A 25602-nucleotide genomic window follows, 5' to 3' on the forward strand; every position below is an offset into this window, starting at 1 on the left:
ATTACCTGCGGTGTTCATTGGTCACGGGAGTTGATCGACAATCATTCTCAAGATAGTTCTCAACTGTTCCGGTAAGCTAATGTCATTTATTCGAGCAACTTTATTTCTTAATAATCATTGAAACTCGTTACGTTACTTCTGAGTGTGGTGTGTTGTGTGTGTGTGTTTGTGTGTGTGTGTGTGTGTGTGTGTGTGTGTGTGTTACAGTCTTCCATTCTTCACGAACATCTGTAGAAGCACACGGTGCTTTGAAGCTTGTGCTAAATATTAGTCCAGTCTATCATAGTGTGCTAAGCATCTCAGAGAATATTATTGGCTGTCCTTTATTTGATGTTTTTGAAGAATGAAAGACTGGAGCACAAAATTCAACTAAAAATGCGCAGACTTAAAATTGGGAGAGACTAGTAAGAGTATTGAAAGAAAACAAACTGTTAAGTAGAAACTGGCCGACTATTTTAGCCCGTGTACGAAATTCGTAGTCCCGGTTCAGTAACGTACTTGCACTTTCAAAGCGGGTGATGACATTACGTTCTACATTGTCAAAGTGAAATCACATGTGGAATTCCCTCGTTGATTAATAAGCTCTGCGACCTGCATACACATATCTTATTTATCTGTTTACGATCTGTCCACCTAAACCGATTTATACAGCAGTAAGGCGTTTCATTACCGACTTTATCTACCAATGCAGACTCTTCGGTTGGTTTAATCGCTTTTATATTACGTAATTGCTTTTTCTACTTCTCAAAAAATTCGTTTCTTATATGCATTAAACAACAGAGGGACTTCTCCACGAGACAACATGAATGCTGCAATAATACTCTTAGTAGTGATTGCTGTAAACCAAGCCTATGCCACTTCTTCTGGTAAGAATGAAAAGTCTTTCTTTTCATGGGACTATGATTAATAAAGTTTGCGAATGTATAGCGAAGAAAGCGATGACTATGGACAAAATATTACTTAAGTTTATCTCCGTCATGGCGTGAAATGATTCGACTGATGGGAATAATAATAATAATAATAATAATAATAATAATAATAATAATAATACTTAGCTCCTGTGCTCTTTTGCAGAATATTAGATACTAGTATCTCTTCTTCAGACGTAATATGACCAGGGCTAAAACCGAAGAATTCATTAGGCTGCCGTCATTATTTATCTAAGCTTTGTGCTTTATATATTTTTCATTTATCTTTGCATCGCCATGGCAGGTATCTCGTTCACTTAACATGCCCATGAAGTGAAGCAATACAGCAAATGTCATTATCATGTCACGCTGTTACGTCATGCTCGTTTGCAACGGCATTGCAACTTCTCATCTGATGAATATGACAAGAATGTGAAATGTCCCTGACAATGCACTCTCTGTAGAGCCTAATCTCTTTAATCCAACATTTAATACGGTAATTCGTTTAACATAATCAGCTCTACCTGGTCGTAAAGAACTAATGTCATTCCGACAAATGCCGTGACAGAGTTGTGGGAAACAAACACACAAACGCAAATAAATATGCTTTTTCGATGAAAGTTTGTTATTCTCAATGTATTCTTATCGGGGCGACTCACAGGGTCTTGTTTAACGTATTTCGTACAATATTGCCGCAGAAGATTACATCAGACCAACAAGACAACCGTTTCAAGTCGAAGCAACCAACCGAGGACAACAAACGGTCAGACATGACAGAAGAGATACTTACAGGTCTAATCGGGAGTAAATGTAATCGCAAAATAGGTTTCACCTCACACTGTGTTTCGTCAACGGCTAACATAGCATGGTTAAATGACGTCAGACATTTAGAGAAAGATGATTGGTCGACAGTCATCGATCGTCATTCATCTGCCTACTTATTGCATAAAGAAGCAACTGTATGGCGTCAACATTAGGCATGACGTCAATGAAATGGATGTAGATACAACATTGTCTCTAAGTATCCTCATTGGTTACCTAGTTTCAGTAGATATATCGGTCCTGACTCAGCGCATAATTTTAAAGTACTATGCACTTTGTTTGTTAATAAATTCAATTTTTCCGTCAGTATGTAGTTCCTTAGGTTTGTGTTGGTGAAAGTTCGTACTATAGTTCGATTAGTCATGGATTGATATTGTGATTATAAGTTCGGCGCTCTACTATTTACGGTAGAATGTGCCTCAGGGACAGATATTTAGACTCTCAATCTTTTACACTTCTTTTCTGATCTATCACTTGTGGGGGCTAATTTTAAAGCTCTTGAAGTAATAAAACTTTTCGCCCGGTTTTAGTTTTTCGATTTTTTTAAATTTTCTTTTTCTCCATAGAGTTAACATAAGGATGGCGGCCATTTTAAATTTCAAATATCGGTAAATCTAGGGTAAATTGTTCCTTTATTTGCACGGTGATCCCCGATTTTTATTCTTGATTTTTCAAAGGGAATAGTTGCAAGCTTGCTTGAGGAAATTTTCAGCAAAAGCATAGGTTTTTCACTTTCGAGGCGCATACTAACTCAACACATTACACATAGGATAGCTTTCAGGAAGCTGTGTACGAAAGAATCTCTCTTCCTCTGTCCCAGAACCTAAATCTGTCACGTGTTGTTATCTCTTCACTATGTCCCCTTTTGTACTGCCGGCTACCCTTCTCACCCGAGAACAAACACCGTGTAGTGTGTTCCCTAGACTAGCCAACTCGTCGCTTGGCTTTTTCTCGGGCATAAGCGGCAGTAGCTGGCTGGCCAAGTAGCGGTTTCACGTCCACTAACCATCTGCTAATGTTGTCTACCTGTGCCGTGCTGTTTGTCTTTGTTACATCGAGTTTGTCACTATGGAATTTGTGGCTATGATGCAGATCATGGCTTGATACTTTTTTCTGATTCGCGATATCACATCGCAATCAGTGCGACAGCCTTTAAATTTATTCCTTCAATTTACTCTGTTTTAGATCGTGTTCATAGGCGTACAGACTTGCAGCAAGTGTACATGTACATTTTCCTGTTTTCTTCCTCAGTACATCCCTCGGTTACCTGTTTCTCGTTTCTTTGTCAGTTCTCCCTTTCGTCTCGCCCAATCAGTGCCCAGCTTGCATAGCTTTAAAGGTAGGTATCTAAATGGGTTTCCTGTTTTTCTCAGTACCGTCTAAATCGTCATGTTTTTCGATTTCTCAAACTTTGACAACAACGGTGGCTGTTCTGAGTGGACAAGCTGGATGAGTGACGAAAATGGCCAGCCTTTGGACCCAAGCTCGATAGGCGAGTCTGAAATCATTAATCAATTGCGAGGCACCTATGGATTCTGCGACAACCCAATCGGCATCGAATGCAGGCTGGCCGTCGACCCTCACACTCCACATGATCAAACCAGCCAAGTTTCCCTGACCTGCGATTTGAACAACGGATTTTTGTGCTTCCACAGTCAACAGACTGGAGACTGTTTTGATTATGAAATTCGCCTTCTCTGCCCTTCAGTATGCGGCAATTCCGCAACGACACAACGGCCTCAACCTACACTACAGGCACCTGCAGGTATGCAGTTTACGTCGTTTAGATTAGATGATCCGATGATCTGTCTTGGAAAACCTGATCCCCACTAGACAGTTTATACCCAAACTGGTCATCTCTTTACTTAAGCTAAACAGTGTTGAACAGTTATGGTGATGTTCCTATGAACTCTCTTGGAAAACTTGATCCTTTCTAGAATGTTATATTTAAACTGGAAAACTCTTTAGCAACGCCATTGTGCACAACAATGACGATACATGCTCGATAGGCTGTAAAGACACTCTGACATTGAGGCTAAGTTAATAAGACGGGACTGATTCTTACTTCGTACTGTTAAATGGACCGGAAGTATGTGAAAGCATAAAATCAAACGGCTTGAAAATTGTAAAAAGTTCTGCACCCCTAGGCCCCGAATTCAAGTATACAATACTCCCGTATGATATTTTCAACAAAGGACCTGCTATGTATAATGGTCACTTCGAAATGGGGAAAATTATGGCCTTCATATTAATAAGTGAAACACTTCGAAGCCGTCTTTAACTTATACATTGAAAGCATTATAAGAGACATATATGGTAGCATTCCAGAGACTAACTATCATTGACCGTGACATATTTTGAATTGCTTTCATGGCGTGTTAAAACAACAAGAATTTCACTAGATTACATGATATGATAGAGGGGCTGTGACGTGAGCATCCGTCAGGCACCAGGAACTCTATAGTGCTGCTCGCAGCAGCTAGACTCTCCACAGTCGCTGTGCCTTGTTTTGTGCGCGCCCACGATGGGACTCCATTCGAAGGCTACGCGCTGCCAGACACAGCGACTGTCGGTTTTTGCAAGTATATGAATATTCATAAGGGTTGTGACTTCAAAAGAAACACCTATCTAACCGGGCGGAGAGAATATATACTAGTAGCTAGTGAACCTATATACGCGGTATGGTTTTATTTTTCATTTTTCATTTTATTTGGCTATGCTACTTGTCATTTTTGTTTTGATTAACGGGTGTGTGGAGTTCTATAAAGTACCCGGATCAGGCAGAAATCCGACCGGTCGCTTGCAAGAACGTCCAGACCCTGGGATTCGCGTCGCGTCTCTGAAGGGCGCGCGCGTGTTCCAACAGCATAAACAGGAAGAACGCGAATCGCAGGGTCTCTGCCAGACTATGTGCAGCAAGGTTACAGGCGATGAATGAGGTGCCGGGCCGTAGATACCTTGCCAAAACAAATGCAACCTTATACAATGTTTTGAAATAGGCTTTACTCTTCAGGGAGATTGCGCCTGGGGAACAGATATTGGCACTCTCAAACTTTTACAATTCTTTTCTGATCTAGCACTTGTGGGGGGTTCTTTTTAAAGCCCTTGTTGTAATAAAAGTTTTCACCGCCTTTTTCGAAAACTTATAATGCTTTCAAATATCGGTAATACGTAAATCTTGGGTAATTTGTGTCTCTAGCAACAAAATTTGCAAGGTGACCCCCGATTTTTATTCTTGATTTTGAAAGTGTACCGTACGGTTAAAGAATCCTTTAGGAAAATTCGAGCCAAAGTTAACTTCTTAGGCGAATACTACGTTAAACACGATTTGAACTAATTTGGGATAATTGGATGGTGAAGTAATGTCGGTTTAATCTGCGAATGTAAGCTAATCTGCTTTTGTTTTTAACTTATACACTTGTTTTTATGTGTAATTTGTAATATTGCACCATTCAGCTATAGGGCACCTAACGCTTTTAAGAAATTTGAAAAATGTAAAATTCAATTATCCCAAATTAGTTCCAGTAGTTTTCTTAAGTTCTGGAACATGGTCAAAATACTCGATTTAACAAAGGCCAGGCTATTCTTCCTTTGCTAAAAATAAAAACATCTTAGAAACAGTCTCCATAAATAGACCAACATAAGTGAGTATTCGAGTATTTTTTATAATTCTTTTCTTCTATCATTTTTCAAATACTAGAAGTCTAGTGCGTGGTTTAATACACCGTAGTGCTGAATAATCCTATACGAAGCATAATTTTAATGATATGGCATTTACGTTTGACACTGTCAAAATCATTACAGGATGTAAAATCAGATATTGCAAAGATTACTTACACGTACAATCTATTCACTCTGAGAAAATTCAAAATTCAAGTGAACTTAATCTTTCTGTTCGATGAAAAACCTTAAAACCTTGTACGCATGCCAGAATTATTAATTTGGTGATGTGAAAGTTCTCTCTTTATTAATGTGTCACATACTTTGTGTTCTGACAGTAACTTTCACACGGTGTATACAATGTTACCAGTACACTGCCGTGTGTTCCAAGTCTAACTGGCAGGCTGCCAATGATTCATGCGAGGCAGACGGTGGTTGGCTTGCAACGATGCATACAGAAGCAGTGTGGGACGAATTAAAAGATGAGATAAAAGATGCTAATATGAACAAGAAATCCTGCCATGGGAATGGATTTTGGATCGGATTCAATGATCCCGACAGGAGTCTTGATGGAAGTACTCACGACGAAACAGCATTCGAATGGATTTATCCGATGTGTAAGAATTTTACGAAATGGGCACCAGGCCAACCTAATGATAACAAAAAGCACGACGATTCGGGACAAAATTGTGTCCAATTATGGTGAGTCGGTTTCTAAAGTATTTCGATATGAGGTCAAAAATTGACAAATTTCAACCGTAGTGTTTTCCAAAAAGTCTTATTAATTCTGCATATTTAAACCATTATACCATTTCAAAATAATGTCAATTAAACGAGATAGCTAAAATCCATAACATACTAATCTTGTTGAATGTGTAATTGAGCGCTGTATTTTTAAGTTTAGTGCTTTATTCTTTGTGTAAAATTCCGTTATCGACCAAAATTAGGCCTAAGATGTAACATTTTCTATTTTGGTCATGCCTTGTATTTTAGGACCAAGAAAGGCTTCGAATACGACGATGAATACTGTACCACTCCGAAAGGCTATATTTGTCAGAAGAAAAGTAAGAAACTCTACGTTAAGGTAGAACGCGCCTCGGGGACAGACAATCGGACTCTCAAACTTCTAGGGGTTCATTTTACAGCTCTTGGATAAAGAAAAACTTTAACGGTCTTAATTTTTTCGAAAATCCAAAATTTAATTTTCCTCCATAGAGTTAACACAGGGATGGTGGCCATTTTGAATTTTCAAAAATTGCAAAATGTTGGGCAATTTGTTTTGCTAGTTCCGAACTTTGCACGGTGACCCCTGAGTTTTATTGTTGATTTGGTAAGTTTAGTTTAAGAAAGTTTGAGCAAAAGTTTTAGTCTTTCAATTTCGAGGCGCATACTACTTCTGGTACAATGGTTCTGATCTACATAATGTGATTATGGGCAATAATTGAAACTCTTTGACATGATCCTGTCATCGCTACCGTCTCTTATTTGAAACGTAACGAGAGTCGACTCCGTGAATACTCTAGAAAGAAACTATAACTCCTTTTTTACTGTTAGGTATTAATCATTCTATATTGGGAAGGATTGCAATGATAAAACTCCGAAGAACGAATATCACTTATTAAATACAAAAGCATTATTTTCTTGATTGTGGACAGAAAATTATGTAAATTTGTGACAGAGGAAGAAAGTTAGCCTATTTTGCCATATTTGAAGTCAAATTTTGCAACGGAAAAAAGCATATCTTCACTAATACATAGCCTCTCATAATATATTGCCTCCCCTCATGTGCTGTGCTTTCTCACCGGTTGTGTGGATTGTTTTATTACAGTTGAAGCTACGTGCCAATGTGCATAATATGGTTCTTCCTCCTCGCATTAGTGCCAACATGTGGATCAAATGCAGTGCCTCGCCAGATGTGTATCCAGCTTGGAGACATCTTTGAAAAGAAACACCATATTTAGGATTATGTGTGGACAGACATGATGCGTTTTGAGGTATTCCCATTTGCCCGCCAGGAAAAGTTCAACAATATCTTTGCGGGTCCTTTCTTTTACTCTGTCATTCTCCGCTCAATTAATATTGTTCATGGCATCCCTAGCTCGCTATTAAGTATATTTGGCAACATTGTAAACATTTAACTTAGTCAAAGTAATAAAATCAGCTGACTGAAACAATAAAGACGTAATCCTTATCATTCAATACAACTTCTACTCCTACTGCACAGGGCGGTCATGTTTTTGGAAAGGCCTTTTCTTATTGCATTTTCTATCGCTGACGCACATCCCTCTTGAACAAACCGAATTCGTTTTCTCTGCCGATCAAAACAAAAGAGCGCATTTTAATGGATTATGGTGAATTTTAAGTTAAAATAGAGCTCGGAACACATATTTGGACTCTATGACTTTCTGGCGAAATAGTTGTGTTGACTAATTTTGAAGACCATGCAGTGAATGGTCTTCAGTTGACCGTTTTGCCTGCTGTTTACGAAGCCAAGATAGCGACCCCATGCCTTCAACGCAGAAAAACCTTTAGGGATATGCAATACGTATAGTATACCCCCGGTGGTGGCACTCCAAGAGAAAATGGGTATCCATGCAATACGCACTTACAAAATCGCAAATAAAGGATAGGTGTTTGTGCAACATCACTGTCCGTGAAAAAAAGAGAAAGAGAGTACTGTGCTGTTTCCGAAAAACTGGAAAACCGATATGATTAAGACATTTGCCAAACTTAAAAGTATTTGTGTCACTAAGAAGACGTTCACTAAATTTAACTTCTTCTTAAACTAACAGACCGTCATTTCCGAAGTAATTGCTAAAGCTATCGTCAATTTGTAAAGGCACACACACACACACACACACACACACACACACACACACACACACACACACACACACACAATATATATATATATATATATATATATATATATATATATATAATATCGAAGTACACAGATTTCCTCGTCAGAAATTACAGTGCTCATTGCTAAAGCACAGCGTTATAAATAAAAACATAAATTACTTCAAGTACCAAAGTTGATATTTGCATGTTACTTAAGTTTCATGCATCCTGCAATCTTCAGACAGATGAAATGACTTCTTCTCTTCTTCAGTCTGATTATTGCAGGATGCATTAAACTAAAGTAACAGATATCATTAATTTGTACTTTACGATGTGTATGTATGTATGTATGTAGGTATGTAGGTATGTATTGCTTAGCTGACTGATAAGCTTAGATGTCATATCGAAAACAAGTAAAGGTACTTCCTGTCCATCAGTTCACGATTGAGCAACAAAATTACATGACGTCATGGGATTTCGAATCTTATAAAACATTACTATTCACTATGTGGTCTTCAATATCGGACTCGAGTGCGGACTAGAATGCGGTGATAATAGACCAGCAGTGGAACGAAGGGAGCCGCGTCACAAACAGATAAAAACTTCCTTGAATACTATTGAAACACACACGTTTAAATACCATAGACGTAGCCTAAGGTTCAGTGGGGGCAGCTGCCCCCCCCCCCCCCCCTTTTTTTGGGAAAATGCAAACTTTTCTAATACACATAGATGCTGATAAAACGCTTTTATTTCAGGGGCAATTCCGCGTGATTTGAATTGATTGTTTACCAAAAACGTCAAGCGTCACTGTACTTACAGAGACTCTTCGCTATTATTTATATTGTTCCTATGGTTTACGCGGGGTTAACTGAATCAAGTGCTACCCACTGCAGTGCGCTGAATAAAATGTAGCTCTTTTTCGGTTGAAACTAATGGGAGAATGCAAAAAGAAGCGCACACATAGACAGTGCATTTAGTCAAGTTACAAAGTTGGAGAAGTCGCACTTTGCCAAAAATGTCAGACAGTGAAAGTCCGAATCCGGTTGTCGTTGTTGTCATTTGTATGTTGCTTATATTTATATTAGTCTGGTGTTGTTGCTGACCAATAAAATTCAACAAATATAACTATTCTGTTGTTGTTCCAAACTAATGTAGATGTTCTAAGAAACACCACTATCATTACTTGACTCAATGCAACTCTCTCAAAACGTACTCTCTCTCCCTACACTTATAGGTTGAGAGTATGTTGGGAGAGAAATCTAAAATTTACTTATCACTAAGTCCTAATCAGAATTGAAAAGAAAGAAACAAAAATCATAATGAACATGTTTATAATCATGATAGCCGTAGAGGAAAGATGGCAGATCAAAGTCATTGAAGTGTGATTTTTATAAACGTTGGCCAAAAATATTGAACTCGAAATGTATTTTTTATTTGGCATCGGGCGTTTACTTTATCTCTCTCACACATATACTATATCATTGTTATAGCTTAGTTTTGGCAATGACGAGGACGTATTATATCGAGTGGGTGCGTAGACATCAGTGTTGTTTACTGATTAAATGCAAATGAGATGTAAATTTATGTAAATTATCCACATCCTCACTAAGCTAGATTCTGCCGCTTGGCAATTTGGTCAGGCTACGGGAGGTTCAGTAAGACAAATAATAATAATAACGGATGTTACACCCCAATATGGCCGCCTCCATACAACTACATGATAAACAACGTAAATGGTGCATGTGCACATCTGAATCTTTACAAATACGACATGGTGCATTCCACTGAAAGTACGGGTAAGGAATTCGCTCCACTTTGACAAAAAATCTCCGTTTTATTCTAGTTTGGCAAAATTTTGAAAATGGCGGGAAATTTAAAATGAACAAAAATCTGTTCAATTTTTTGCCTATTCTGCCAAAAGCAAACTTTGTTGAGGCATAGTTAATGAGTATATCGTTCAATTTGCAGATTGCAATGAAAATCTGAGGAAATTGGAGGTACCTTGAGGTTGGACAAATTAGATGATATTAGATATTACATGAGTGGAGTTCGATTCATTGAAATGTATCATTTCGAGAGTGGACGATTCTGTCAAGACATCCACAAGCAGCCGAACACTTCCGATCCGAAATCTCATGATCAGTTTAGACTTTATTGCAGAGTATAATCGACCCCTGTACCGTTTGTGCAGTCGATGACAACAAGCAGCGCTCTAAGAAGGGTCATGAGACAAGCTTGATGATAGCAGTTGAAATTTTAATGTGCAAAACAGTAGAATTTTAATATAAACAAACATATTTAATCGCTTAGCGCGACGTACATATCATGTTCATACAAGAGACCAGCACTCACGGTAGCAGTTTTGTTAATGTGTGGAGCAGTTCAGCGTATCAAGTGTACAGGTACGGCCATTCATTGGACAGGGATATATAAATTCATTTTAATAGCTGTTTGAGACGTAGGGAAGGAAAGTTGAAATTTCGATGAGCACAACGTGTCCAACAGAGGCCTTAAAATGTGTCATAGGTTATGCGTTTTTTCATCGCATCGTGTTCAGACCCTCGGAGCTCAGTGTGAGTATATAAGGTTCGATGTACGAATAAATGTGTTTAAAGAAGACTGTATACACAATACTAGTCACAACTAGATTGACAGTTCATGATAGGTATACCTAACCCAAAGCCTATGAAAGATATTAGGTGACGTCAAAACCATCACTCTACCGTTTTGTACCAGCTCCTGGAAAGTAACACGCGCTTTCGGAATAGGAACAAGAACTTTTATATCTTTCACAAACAAAATAATTCAAATCATCAGAACTTTCATTTGAAACCGACTCCTTCCTCAGAATAAATATAAGAGACCGACACAAAATGCCGTGCTGTTCGTAAGAATTGATGGAAATATATTATAAACGATGGATGAAAATCAACCTTTGATGCTGTTTACATAAGAATTTTCCTGAGTGACGATTGTTGGATGGGATTCTATGTAGGACTGTGTGCAAAGAGCATAGTAAGATGTTTGCTATGAATGGCGTAAGATTTTATGCCAAAAACATGCAGAATGATGCTGGAGCCTGATGGTATACTGTTATGTGATCTTGTTGTAAGGATATCGTTAATCGGCTGTTAATATTGGTGGGATGCAAAGTTGTAGAATGTAAGTGTTGAACCATACTCGGCATCTGTGAGGTTGAACGCGCCTAGTAAAATCGGTTAGTTCTTTGGGAGCGTAATTGTATCACGATTTCTGTGAAAATATCGATCATTAACCAGAATGGAAACAAAATCACAGATATCGTATCTGTGATATCATATACAAACTCACATTGTGAATACAGGTGACGATTAGATCCGTTTCATGCACTTCACTCACGAGATGTTTAAGAGCGGGGGAAATCAGTTTTGAGAGATGTTAACAAAATTGTAAATTCATCAAACACTGTGCTTAAATCGTGTCATTGCATCCGACTGTAATATGTAATGTTATGTTTTCACCACCATGGAACTCATCTTCGGGCATTAAGGCCCATCTATATCTCAGTATTTTTTACTGTAGAGTACTATATCCTTTGCGAGTACTTGTAATCAAAGTACCCATTAACAAGTGGGGACTGTGTCATCAACGATGACTTGTTCCATAGGCAACTTCTTGCATACATACAATGAAGGTACAGCTGCGTTATCTAGGCTCAGGATCTAGCGGGAAATACAACTATTTATCAATTATTATAGATAACTTGTAAATAATAAACATGACATAACAAAAGCTTTGACCATGTCGTTATCTCTACAATAGTATATCAAAGAAAATAGTCAATATCTGTTCATTGCCCAACTTCATCCTATGGATTATTTGTGGCTGCTGTTGGTAGTAATCACCAACATGACGGAATATCGCCCTTACCGAACAGTATATAGTTAACAGCTCATCAGGAAATAGACGGATTTGTGAGCTAATAGCGAGTTGCTTGGCTGAACATGAAGAATCAACGCTAACTGAACCTGTGCCTTGAATTTGAAAGAGTTAAACCGTTCAAACTTTACTAAACAACGCTTTCAAGCATAGAAGTCAGGAGTCACCCTGCATATTTTGTACTAGAGTATCGATATACCCTATATTTTCGGGCAATTGGAATTCAAAATCGCCGCCACCCTGTGTAAACTCTACGAGGAAAATTAACTTTTCATTTTCACCATACTATAACGGTGAAAACTTAATTTACGCCACAAGCGTTAGACAAGAAAAGAATTGTAAAAATTATGGTTCCTATATCTGTTCCCGAGGCATATTCTACAAATGATGAACCAGATTTGTATAAGGTCCACAAAATGCACTGAAGAAGTTAACGCGTGGATAATGCTTCAGACCTCTATCTCTACTGGTCAGCCCAATATAAGATATGCGCATATTTAATGAGGTACAGGATGTGCCATCATAAAGTCTCCCATCATACCAAATATGAAGCGGGTAGCACTTGTGCTTACTGAGTTATGGACATATATGTATATTTGAGGTTAAAGGTCATCAGAGTCATGTTACGTATTGTCAAAAAATTGTATTCCATAGTTATCCCTATGTACCGAAAATCAGACCTCTTTCTCTTTTTTCTCTAAGTCCATACAAACATTTATAAAATTTGACCCCCCTTCCAATCATTGATTGTAAAATTTGACCCCCTAAAAACGGTTTTGTAAAAGTCAACCCCCTTGATTTCCACCGACCCCTCCCTGTAAAAAACAAATGCTCACTTATTTGTGTTTGTGTGTTTGTTTCTTTGCAACTCTGTCACGGCATTTGTCGGAATGGACCACTTATTCCTGACATAAGTTTTACAACCAGGTAAATCTGATTATGTGAAATGAATTGACGCATTAAATATTGGATTAAAGAGATTAGGCTCTACTGAAAATGCATTATCACGGTTACTCTACCCTACACGGTGGCATTATGAAGGATATTTCACATTCTTGTCATGTTCATCAGTTGAGAAGTTGCAATGCAGTTGCAAATGAGCAAAGACGTGACAGTGTGGCATCATTGCATGATAATGAAATTTGCTGTATTGCTTCACTTCATGGGCATGATAAGTGGAGATACCTGCCATAGCGATGCAAAGATAAATAAAAAATATATGAAGCACAAAGCTTAGATAAATAACGACGGCAGCAAATTCCATTCTGCGGTTTTCAGTCCTGGTCATATTACGTCGACGACAGATAGAGATACTAGTATCTGATATTCTGTAAAAGGAGCAGCAAGAGCCAAGTAATATCATAGTTTGGGTGCAACATGAGAATAATTTTTTGATATAGTCTCAGAAAAGATAAATTAGGCAGACGAAAGACCCTCCCTACTAAAGTAATAACGTGGCAAGTTCAGTGAAATGACACGCTTAGTTCAGCTCAACGCATGGAGTACGCTGATAAATTATTATTATTATTATTATTATTATTATTATTATTACTCCTCTCAGTCGAATCATCTCACGCCATGAAGGAGATAAACTTAGTCATCGCTTTTCTCGCTATACATTCGCAAAGTTTATTACGGCCGAACAAAAAAATTGTGCAGCTCCGATAATTCGATCTACCCTATTTTTTTCTTGTCGACCTTTAACTTTTTAGAGCTACGTAAACAAGGAAGTAAAACAAAAGAAAGAAAAAAACCGTAAAATCACGCATTCGTTACTTTGCATTTGATTTTTGCCTGAACGAGGATGTCTCTTATGTTTAACCCCTTTTATATGTATGATGCATTTTCTGGAAATGCTGTGGCCAGTGTTTGACCGCCCTGAACCTCTGAAAAATGCTTATTTAATATCGTAACAGCACAACTTATTTTATTTTGGCTTAATCATAGTCCAATGAAAGAAAGGTTTTTCATTCTTACCAGAAGAAGTGGCATAGGCTTGGTTTATAGCAATCAATACCAAGAGTTTTATTGCAGCATTCATGTTGTCTCGTGGAGACGTCCCTCTGTTGTTTAATGAATATAAGAAACGAATGTTTTGAGGAGTAGAAAAAGGTAATTACGTAACGGTAATAGCTATAATAAGCGATTGAACCAACCGAAGAGTGTCCATTGGTAGATTTAAGTCGGAAATGAAACGCCCTACTGCTGTATAAATCGGTTTAACTGGATAGATCGTAAGCAGATAAATAAGAAATGTGTACGCAGGTCGCAGAGCTTTTTAATTAACGAGGGAATTCCATATGTGGTTTACTTTGACAATGTAGAACGTAATGTCATCACGTGCACCCGCTTTGAAAGTGCAAATACGTTACTGAACCGGGACTACGGATTTCGTACACAGGCTAAAATAATCGGCCAGTTTCTACTTAACAGTTTGTTTTCTTTCAATACTCTTACTCGTCTCTCACAATGTTAGGTCTGCCCATTCTTAGTTGAAAAAAATTCTGTTTTTGTGCTCCAGTCTTTCATTCTACAGTAACATCAAATAAAGGACAGCCAATAATATTCTCTGGGATGCTTAGCACACTATGATAGACGGACTAATATTTAGCACAAGCTTCAAAGAATCGTGTTCTTCTACAGACGTTAGTGAAGAATGGAAGACAGTAACAAACACACACACACACACAAACACAAACACAAACACACACACTCAGAAGTAACGTAACGAGTTTCAATGATTACTAAGAAATAAAGTTGCTCGAGTAAATGACGTTAGCTTACCGGAACAGTGGCGAACTATCTTGAGAATGATTGTCGATCAACTCCAGTGACCAACGAACACCGCAGGTAATGTCGGGGGTTTATATAAGAATTGGAGACTGCGGAAAGGCAAATGGCCGTATGTCATCATCACATTGCATATTAACTGGATCGTGGAATGTTGTTTTCGCCGCCTTTGTTTGAAGTGATAATTTATTACCAAGCATAATGGCTCAAACAACAGCTACAAAGACACCTTTTGTGAAAGCACGCTTTGAAAAATCATCTGCTATAGTCTAGTGAAATCTTCAGTATTTTCCCGTGGTCATCGAGTTGAAAAACTCTAAAAACTTAACTAAAATTACAGAAACCGAAAACACCCTTTTCTAGTAAAATTTCAATTTTGCTTTTCTGTATTTACACTTGCGCAAAACCAAAAACACATTGTTATTGTCACCACAATGCGATTAATCTCACGACAGAGGCGCCATTAAGTGATAACAAATGACCAATACGAAACATTTCCATACATGACCACAATGAAAACTTACCAAACTCAACAGCGATCCGTATTGTTCCTTTTATCAGTGCATATTGTATATTGTTGAAATATTTGGTAGATCATCAATAATTGGAAATGTGTTTTATCAACAACCAATTGCTATGTTTAAGAGTCTTTCAGGTCTCAACTTACCGTTTTTATTACCTCTGCATTCAGTACCATCTGAGCTTATAGGTCGTATGGCTAACAAACGTATTGGTATGTCGGAAAAGGACTGATTATCTGTCGAAAAGGATAGATAGTTCTCCATTATCCAGAATAAACAGACAATCGACATATAATTATCGTCATCGTTGACACTTTCGCCAGGGCTACAGAGTGTTTCTGCTTCCTTTTGCACTATTTTCATACATAAGGACACTAGTATTCATGCAAACACAGAGAGACAAGGGGACAAACACAAAGAGAACTGGCTAAAAAGTGCATACTTGTATCAAAATTATTAGGGGCCCAAGCCCCCTATGGGGCTTGGGAACCTATTGTATTTGTAGTGGTTCAATATTCTTCTTCTTCTTCTTCTTTTTAGGGGCACAAGCCAATAGGGACTTACGCCTCTATTGTTTTTACATGAGTTGGCTTTCTTCTTCTTCTTCTTCTTCTTCTTCTACTTCCGCCGCAATTCTTTGCTCACCTAGATCTCAAAAACCGCTGGGCGCAACAACTTCAAAATTGCAGAGCTAATAGACTCGGATGAGTACTCGTGCACCTTTGTCAACATATTTTGATTGGTGACGTGACATGGTGACCATATTGGATATTTCTTAAACATAAAAATGGCTTCTCCTTATGACTAACGGTAAAGTAAAATTGAAATTTTTTGTACTGCAACAATACTAAGGTCTTTAAAATTTGCAAATTCAATCGCGTGCGGTTACGTTGTTGGGCGGCCATATTTGATTTTCGAAAGATACCAATTTAACCTTTAAAAATCTTCTAGTCCAGAGCCTATGCACCGATGTAAATGAAACCTTACTTGTTTAATCCTTAGTGTACGTAGTTCCAAGTTTGCTAAAATCATTTGGATCGGTCATTAGATTTGGCGGCCATATCGGGTTTTCGAAAAATACCAATTTAATGTTTAAAAATCTTCTACTCCAGAATGAATTCACCGATTGAACCAAAATTTAACTCGTATCATCCTTTGTGTAGCTAGTTTCAAGTTTGCTAAAATAATTTTGATCGGTCACGTGGTTCGGCGACCATATTGGATTTTCAAAAAAATACCAATTTAATGTTAAAAAATCTACTCCTGAATAAATTCACCGATTGAACCGAAATGTAAGTCGTTTCATCCTTTGTGTAGGTAGTTTCAAGTTTGCAAAAATCATTTGGATCTATCACGTGGTTTGGCGCGCATATTGGATTTTCGAAGAATACTAATTTAATGTTTAAAATCTTCTACTCCAGCATAAATTCACCGATTGTACCGAAACTTAACTCGTATCATCCTTAGTGTAGGTACTTTGAAGTTTGCAAAAATCATTTGGATCAGTCACTTGGTTTGGCAATATATATCTTAATATATATTTTAACCTTTAAAAATTGAAACTTTTAAATCCATTTCATTTGCATAAAAATTCATCAATCAAAGTTTTGTTTGCAACATTTGTAGACTATATGGCAAGGCTCTTTCATGCCACATTTCAAGGCCAGAGGCACTTTAAAAAGGCCAGAGGCACATTAATTTTTAGAAGAAAACTTTTAAAGCATTATTTTTCACATTTTCCATAACCATTGACTAGATAAAATTGGTAATTTTCGAAACTCCAAAATGGCCGCCCAACCACATGACCGATCTAAATGATTTTAGCAAACTTGAAAATACTTACACTAAGGATGATACGAGTAAAGTTTCAGTCAATTGGTACGTTGGTTCTTGAGGAGAAGATTTTTAAAGACTAAATTGGTATTTTTACGAAAATCCATTAGGACGCCCAATCACTTGACCGCACGCGATTTTATTTGCAAATTTTTAAGACCTTAGGTAATTAATTGTTGCAGTACAAAAAATGTCAATTTTACTGAACCCTTAGGTCACAAGGTAAAGCCATTTTTAGGTTTAAGAAAAATCCAATATTACCACCATATCACGTGACTAGTCAAAATTTCTTGACAAAGGTGCACGAGTACTCATACGAGTCTACTAGCTCTGCAAGTTTGTAAGTGGCTGCGCACAGTGGTTTTTGAGATCTAGGTGAGCAAAGAATTGCGGCGGAAGTAGAAGAAGAAGAAGAAGAAGAAGAAGAAGATTTTTGATTTTTCAAATGAACATTTATTACTAAAATTAATCTCATGTACAGAAAAGTACATATCAAATCAATTCAAATTTAGAGACGAAAAGCTAAAATGAAATCTGACAAATGCGTTATAGCAAATGATGGTCAATGACTGAATATACTAAGGAAAGTTGGACTATAAAAAATCAGCAAAAAATGCAAAATGGCAATGACACTGATGCTGGAGCGAGACGGAGAGAACTGGTGAAAAGGCAAACAGGTAGCTATTTCACTTGCAACATGGGCAAAGAAGCCAATTAAATCTGAAAAAAGCGCCATTTGTTATTGACAGAAGGCAAGATGCGAGGTGCATGAAAAAATCTCCACTGAATAGGAGAAAGCAAAACAAACTTCGAAACAAGAAAAAGCGACAGAAAAATTGCAAAGAAATAGGTCAAGAGCACCTATTCATCTTGCAGAAAAAAGCCGCCTAACCGCCAATGAGAAGGGACATGCCAACCAAGAATTTTCTCAACTGACTACCCCCTCTCATTCCGTGAGGAGTACGGTGCCCAGGACGAGTAAGGTTTTGGCAAAAGGGAAAGTGTGCTTAGAGGTGAAAGCACACAAAAGAAAGAAGTGTTCACAACAAAATTGAATCAATAGTAATTATTCCATCAATGTCTACGGAAGCAATGACGTCATTAATACACCAAATGTTTTTGGTGTATTATTGGTGTTTTTTGAAAGCACTTATAGTTGAATTGAGCGTGAAGTAATTATATTCTTCTAAAATGCGAGAACAAACTCGCCTTTTAAAAACAGAAACAAGCATATTACTGATTGAGGGATCATGACCATTAATTGCATTTCGTCTCGTCACATGAATTGCAATTTTAGCTGTCGTAAAAAGAAAATTTAAAAGCGCAAAAGTATTCTTGTCCATGTACGATTTATCAAAGGATGGGCCTAAAACAAACCACCAGTATAAAATCTTGCATTCCTGACCAAGAAAACGGTGACAGAGTTTACGAAGGAGAATGAACAAAGGAGAAAGACGAGGGCATTCTAAAAATATGTGTAAAAGGTCATCTCTGGTGCTACAGAAAATACAATCAGAGGATGAGCTATACCCAGAATGGAACATAAACGAGCCAGTTGCGTACGCACCATGGAGAAGACGCCATTGAAGATCTCCAACTTCTCTTTTGGGAATTGGACTGAGATAACAAGAAGTGAAAAAAGGTTTGATATCTTCAGAAAGTGAAAGCAGATCTCTCCAAACTGTATCTTGACGTTTATTGTTTCCATGAAAATTGGAGATGATCAAGAATTTATATATGCTACCCTTTTCAAATTTATACAAGGGACAATTCAAAATAATATGGTCATCAGTGCCTTTACAAATAAGTTCGAAAGAGTACGAAGGACGATGACAAGAATGAACGTCATCCAAATCAATTTCCTCTTCAAAATAACTTTGGATTTTGTTTTTCCAATCACAGGGAATAGAATCAACCAACGTCTTGACAGTATTTGTTAAAATTCTATTCGAATGAATAGAAACAATGTTTTTAAACTGGCTTGGGGAGCGCCAAGTTTTTTGGAAGGGGTCAAAAAGATCTCCAACTTTTGTAATGCCAACAATGATAAAGTGTTTAACAAGAATATTATCAAGAGGATTTGTAAAACTAACACAATCGTTGAAAAAAGGCTTCATGGAAAATATCTTTGATTGAAAGGGGTCCACCTTTTCTCAGGAAAATACGTGACTTCCAGACTCTCAAAGGCTCAAGATAAAAATTAGCTGGAAATTCTGGAACAGACTGAAAATTGACTGTAAATAGTTGAGAGGTGTACTTGAGATTATCAACACTTCGAAAATAAAAATCAGGAAACAAAAATGAAGGATGATCCAGGCCTGAATACAAATATCTTTGAAGATAATTTAACCTGAAAGCTTTCACACGTGAAGAGAGATCGATAAGATTTTGCCCTCCTAACTTCAATGGAGCAAAAACTGTTCGACTCGGCAACCGATGTTTTCCTTGCCAGAAGAAATCAAGAAATTTGTGCTGAATTTCATCAAAGATAAAAGCAGGAGGAGAGAGGCAAATTAAACGATGAAAGAGTTTAGTTGCAGCAAGTCGATTAATAACGATAACACGGCCTTGGAATTCCATCAAGATAAGTTATTGTCAATCTTTGTAACACACTCACTCCAGTTTTTTGAAAAATACTCGTTACTGTTGCCCAAATAAGTACCAAGGACTTTGAGACCAATACTATTCCAAAGAATTTCAAGCGGATGATCAGCACACCCACGCCGACCCAAAGACCTTGGGACTTACGATAGTTAATTTTTGCATTATTGGCATGCTCATAGACAGAAAACCAATAATTAACCTCAAATATCAGTATCATAAGTTAAAAGAGTATTAACGTCATCAGCATAAGCTGAAAGTTTACATTTACGATCAACTGAATTTGGAATCATAACACCTTGAATAATGTCATCTTGTCTTATTCTGTGTCAAAGAGGTTCAATAACAATTGCATACAGCTGCCCTGATAATGAGCAACCTTGCCTAATACCACGTGAAAACTGAACAGGAGCAGTAAGGGAACTGTTAACACGGACAAGACTATCAGTTTGTGTATACAGAAGTTTAATAAAATTGATGAAATTTTCACCAAACCCGAACGCATGCAGAGTTTGAAAAAGATAATGATGACTGACACGATCAAAAGCTTTTTCCTGATCTAAAGAAAGAACACCAAGAGGAAGATTCAAGTCAATATGAAATGAATGCAACCTCTAATTAAATGAATATTGTCAAAAATCTGTCTGCCTGGAAGAGTATAACTTTGATCTACACGAATGATATCTTGCATAACTTGCTTCAAGCGAAGCGATAAGCTTTAATGAAAATTTCATAATCAGAGCAAAGCAAACTGATAGATCTCCAATTCTTAAGAAGGGAGTTATCACCTTGTTTCGGAAGGAGTGTGATAACAGCTCTAGACAGGACGTCGGAAGAAGGCCATCGGAAATTTTGAAAAACCTGGTGAAAATCATTCCCCAGAAGAGACCAGAATTTTTTATAAAATTCACAAGGTATGCCATCAACACCGGGCGTTTCACCATTTGCAATGTTCTTGAGTGCAAAGGTGTACTCATCAAGACTAATGGGTTCATTAAGTTGAGTAACTTTGTCAGCAGGCAGTTGAGGGACATCATGAAGCAAAGTATTTTGTGCTACAGATGAAACAGGCTCAGCAGTCAAAAGGTTTTGATAAAACTGGCGAGTAAGTTGACGAATTTCTCTCTGATTTTCTGTAATTGTATGATCTTCACGTTGGAGATGAGTAATGGATTTACGACAGCCTTTGTATTTTTCAAGAGAAAAAAAACGTTCAATTAGTATCAGAATCATTGAGCTGTTGAAAACAAGAACGAATAACTGCACCTCTAGTATCAAGTTTCTGAATACTGTCTAACAGGTATTTTTGCTGATATCTTGTTTCCAGAGAAGGCTGAGTATGAATCAATGTTTCCAGAGTACAAATTTCCTCAATAATTTTTGTTTTGAACGTTTAAAGTGATGAACCCGTTCAGCACTGTACTGCTGACTTAATTCTTTAATCTTTTGTTTTCCTATATCCCACCAAGACTGAAGAGAAGAAAACCTATCCTTCTCATTACGCCAACCTTCCCAGAATTCCTTAATTAAAGTGCAGTAATTTTCATCATTAAGAAGACTAGTATTTAGACACCAAACTGGATTTTTGTTGACACTCGAATTCATAGTTAAAACAAGAGAAACAAGAGAGTGATTAGATAAATCAGTAAGAGAGTCAATAGACACAGATTTATTTCGAAGTCAACCTCTTGTTAACGTTGATGAAGAAAGTATCAATGCGACATTTTTGCTCTCCTCTGTGCCACGTAAAATTTTGAACCTGATTATGAAAATAACGCCAGGCATCAGAAAGCTTACAACGATGGACAAGCGAAGAAAAAACATGCGAAGACTTTAAATGTGGTTGAATATGTGACGATCTGTCTAAATCATTAGAGTACAATTAAAGTCTCCCCTATGACAATATTCTCATCGTCAAGATCAAAATCAAGGAGAAATTTACGAAGACTTTGAAAGAAAATACAACGGTCATCTCCACTTGAGGAAGCATATTGAGCAAATGAAAGGAAGTGTCATGCATCGTAATATGCAAATGAAGTAGACAACCCTGGACGACACTTTTTACAGAAACAACATCAACATTTTTGTTTTGCGGAAACAGAACTGAAACCCCGGCATAATTACTGGTACCATGTGAGAATTAAATAGGCCCACGCCCAACGATTTGCCACTGAGCCTGATTAGCAACTGTACGATGGGTTTCTTGTAAAAAATAAAAATCAGCGTGTTGATTGGACTTCATAGAAGACAAAATGTTGTACCGTTTTAAAAAAATCATGACACCGATTTACGTTCCAAGAAATGAAACTTTGCCATCACTAGACAAGCAAAGACAAGAACAATTTTACTTCCCGTATTTAGTAATTGCCAGGCTTTTACATTGTCTAACATGTTGTTGTAAATTTGTCACAAGTTTATTTCGCTGAGAACATCAAACGAGTTTGATGTTTTTACTCCTGACCAAAAAAAAACTGACTTTGAGAATTTTTTCTTGGAGACTGAGACTGAGAAGTAAATAAATCCTGAGACTCATTCATATTGACACCTGAAAAGGGAGTATCAGGAAACTCAAGGGACTAAGACTGAACTATTGAATATGATGATGATGAAGGGGAGGGGAGCGGAGAGAACGAAGGCGAAGCAGGGGTTCATACCCTGTCTTCATCGGCATGGACGTTTGCAGCAGAGTTAACACCTTTTTCTTTCTCTTGAGCGTCAGTGGATTTATTGTTTTAACTGGTGAGAGGTCTTTGATCTACAGATTATTGTCATCAACAGATGTGACTTTGTGAGCGGACTCTGATTGTGCTTCATTGTTTTAAAACAAAGCGAGTTGATGTTGAGGCGTTAGTCGAAGTTGAGGTGTTAATTTCTGGAGTATTCATATGCTGATCAATACCTTCATTTACATTTTCTTGACTATCGACAACATCCATTAGACCTGAATTTTCATCCACACAAGTATCGTCTGAACATTTCCAGTGTCATTATCATTGTTTTCTGACGATCTATAGTTGGGACAACGTTAAAGGATATGACCTTTCAGTCCACAATGAAAACAACGCAGTTCATCGACTGATACGTAAACGGAATGAAAGCGATCATCATATTTGATCTGAATTACACCACTGATGTTCTCATTGTGTAGTAAAACATGAACTTTTCGTCTAAACGACTTTACATGCTTCAGCGAAGCGTTTTTACAACCAAGAGGGATTGCTTTTATATGTTCAACAACTCTACCAAGTTTCCATAAATATTCGAGCTATGGCCAATAGTTGCCCATTTAACAATTTTTACATTTATGACACGAAAGGTCTGCACGAAATACATTCTTTGGTCGGGTCGGTTCTAGCTGGGCTTGCACGAAATACATTCTTTGGTCGGGTCAGGTTTAGCTGGGCTTGCACGAAATACATTCTTTACATTTAATACATTTAATACATTTTTTACATTTATGTCACGCTAGGTCTGCACGAAATACATTCTTTGGTCGGGTCGGGTCTAGCTGGGCTTGCACGAAATACATTCTTTACATTTAATACATTTTTTACATTTATGTCACGAAAGGTCTGCACGATTGGTGGAAGAAGAAGAAGAAGAAAGCTGAACTCCTGAAAAAACAATAGGGGCCATTTTAGCCAGCTCCTCTGTGTCTGTCCCCTGTCTCTCTGTGTTTGTATGAATACTAGTGTCCTTATGTATGAAAATAGTGCACAAGGCAGCGTAAACACTCTGTTGCCCTGACGAAAGTATCAGCGTTTACAATAATTGCATGTCGATTGTCTGTTTATTCTGGATAATGGAGAACAATCTATCCTTTTCGACAGATAATCAGTCCTCTTCCGACATACCAATACGTTTGTTAGCCATATGACCTATAAACTCAGATGGTACTGAATGCAGAGATAATAAAGACGGTAAATTGAGCCCTGAAAGACTTTTAAACAAAACAATTGGTTGTTGATAAAACACATTTCGAATTATTGATGATCTATCAATTATTTCAACAATATACAATATGCACTGATAAAAGGAACAATACGGATCGCTGTTGAGTTTTGTAAGTTTTCATTGTGGTAACATATGGAAATGTTTCGTATTGGTAATTTTTTAACACTTAATAGTGCTGCCGTCCTGAGATTAATCGCATTGTGGTGACAATAGCAATGTGTTTTAGGTTTTGCGCAAGTGTAGGAAATACAGAGAGGCGAAATTGAATTTTCACAATAGAAAAGAGTGTTTTCGGTTTCTATAATTTTAGTTAGGTTTTTAGAGTTTTTCATCTCGATGACCACGGGAAAATACTGAAGATTTCACTTGACTATAGCAGATGATTTTTCAAAGCGTGCTTAGATGCCTTTCACAAAAGGTGTCTTTGTAGCTGTTATTTGAGCCATTATGCTTGGTAATAAATTATCACTTCAAACATAGGTGGCGAAAACAACATTCCACGATCCAGTCAATATGGAATGTGTTGATGACATACGGTCATTTGCCTTTCCGCAGTCTCCAATTCTTATATAAACCCCCGAAACCCCGACATTACCTGCGGTGTTCATTGGTCACGGGAGTTGATCGACAATCATTCTCAAGATAGTTCTCCACTGTTCCGGTAAGCTAACGCCATTTACTCGAGCAACTTTATTTCTTGATAATCATCGAAACTCGTTACGTTACTTCTGAGTGTGTGTGTGTGTGTGTGTTTGTTACTGTCTTCCATTCTTCACTAACATCTGAAGCACACTGTTCTTTGAAGCTTGTGCTAAATATTGGTCTGTCTATCATAATGTGATAAACATCCCAGAGAATATTATTGGCTGTCCTTTATTTGATGTTTTTGTAGAATGAAAGACTGGAGCACAAAAACAGAAAATTTTTCAACTGAAAATGCGCAGACCTAAAAAATGTGAGAGACGAGTAAGAGTATTGAAAGAAAAAAAAAACTGTTAGGTAGAAACTGACCGACTATTTTAGCCTGTGTACGAAATCCGTAGTCCCGGTTCAGTAACGTACTTGCATTTTCAAAGTGGGTGATGACATTACATTCTACATTGTCAAAGTGAAATCACAAGTGGAATTCCCTCGTTGATTAATAAGCTCTGCGAGCTGCCATACAAATTTCTTATTTATCTGCTTACGATCTGTTCAGTTAAACCGATTTATACAGCAGTAAGGCGTTTCATTACCGACTTAAATCTATCAATGCAGACTCTTCGGTTGCTTCAATCGCTTTTATATTATGTAATTGTTTTTTTCTACTTCTCAAACATTCGTTTCTTATATTCATTAACAACAGACGGACGTCTCCGCGAAACAACATGAATGCTGCAATAATACTCTTAGTAGTGATTGCTGTAAACCAAGCCTATGCCACTTCTTCTGGTAAGAATGAAAAGCCTTTCTTTCATTGGACTGTGATTAGGCCAAATAAAATAAGTTGTGCTGTTCCGATCTTAAATATGCATTTTTCAGGGGTTTAGGGCGATCAAACACTGTCCACAACACTTCCAGAAAATGCATCATACATATAAAAGGGGAAAAACATAAAAGACTTCCTCGTTCAAGCAAAAATCAAATGTCAAGTAACGAACGCGTGATTTTATGCTTTTTTTCTTTCTTTTTTTTACTTCCGTGTTTACTTAGCTCTAAAAAGTTAAGGGTCGGCAAGATAAAAATAGGGTAGGTCGGGTTATCGGAACAGC

The 25602-nt window shown here is 37.4% G+C and overlaps 3 protein-coding genes and 1 long non-coding RNA gene across 4 annotated transcripts in view; 3 read left to right on the top strand and 1 right to left on the bottom strand.

Annotated features, from left to right (window-relative positions):
- Positions 1-7379, top strand: LOC139142806 (C-type lectin 37Db-like). The gene is made up of 5 exons (XM_070712974.1): positions 1-71; positions 781-866; positions 5729-6092; positions 6384-6454; positions 7219-7379. The coding sequence occupies exons 2-5, from the start codon at positions 803-805 to the stop codon at positions 7242-7244; spliced, it is 525 nt and encodes a 174-aa protein (XP_070569075.1). The 5' UTR covers positions 1-71; positions 781-802; the 3' UTR covers positions 7245-7379.
- LOC139142791 (WD and tetratricopeptide repeats protein 1-like) overlaps positions 1-25602 on the bottom strand; it is a 354040-nt gene that overhangs the window by 238923 nt on the left and 89515 nt on the right. The window lies entirely within an intron of this gene.
- LOC139142802 (uncharacterized) overlaps positions 4216-25602 on the top strand; it is a 27193-nt gene continuing 5806 nt past the window's right edge. Inside the window, exon 1 of the mRNA XM_070712970.1 lies at positions 4216-4385. The gene's annotated coding sequence lies outside the window, so the exon portion shown is untranslated. The remainder of the gene's footprint in view (positions 4386-25602) is intronic.
- LOC139142810 (uncharacterized) overlaps positions 24432-25602 on the top strand; it is a 24840-nt gene continuing 23669 nt past the window's right edge. Inside the window, exons 1-2 of the long non-coding RNA XR_011554475.1 lie at positions 24432-24512; positions 25197-25282. This is a non-coding gene — a long non-coding RNA (uncharacterized lncRNA). The remainder of the gene's footprint in view (positions 24513-25196; positions 25283-25602) is intronic.

Source organism: Ptychodera flava, chromosome 10 (genome assembly GCF_041260155.1).
Source record: "Ptychodera flava strain L36383 chromosome 10, AS_Pfla_20210202, whole genome shotgun sequence".
Taxonomy (NCBI): domain Eukaryota; kingdom Metazoa; phylum Hemichordata; class Enteropneusta; family Ptychoderidae; genus Ptychodera; species Ptychodera flava.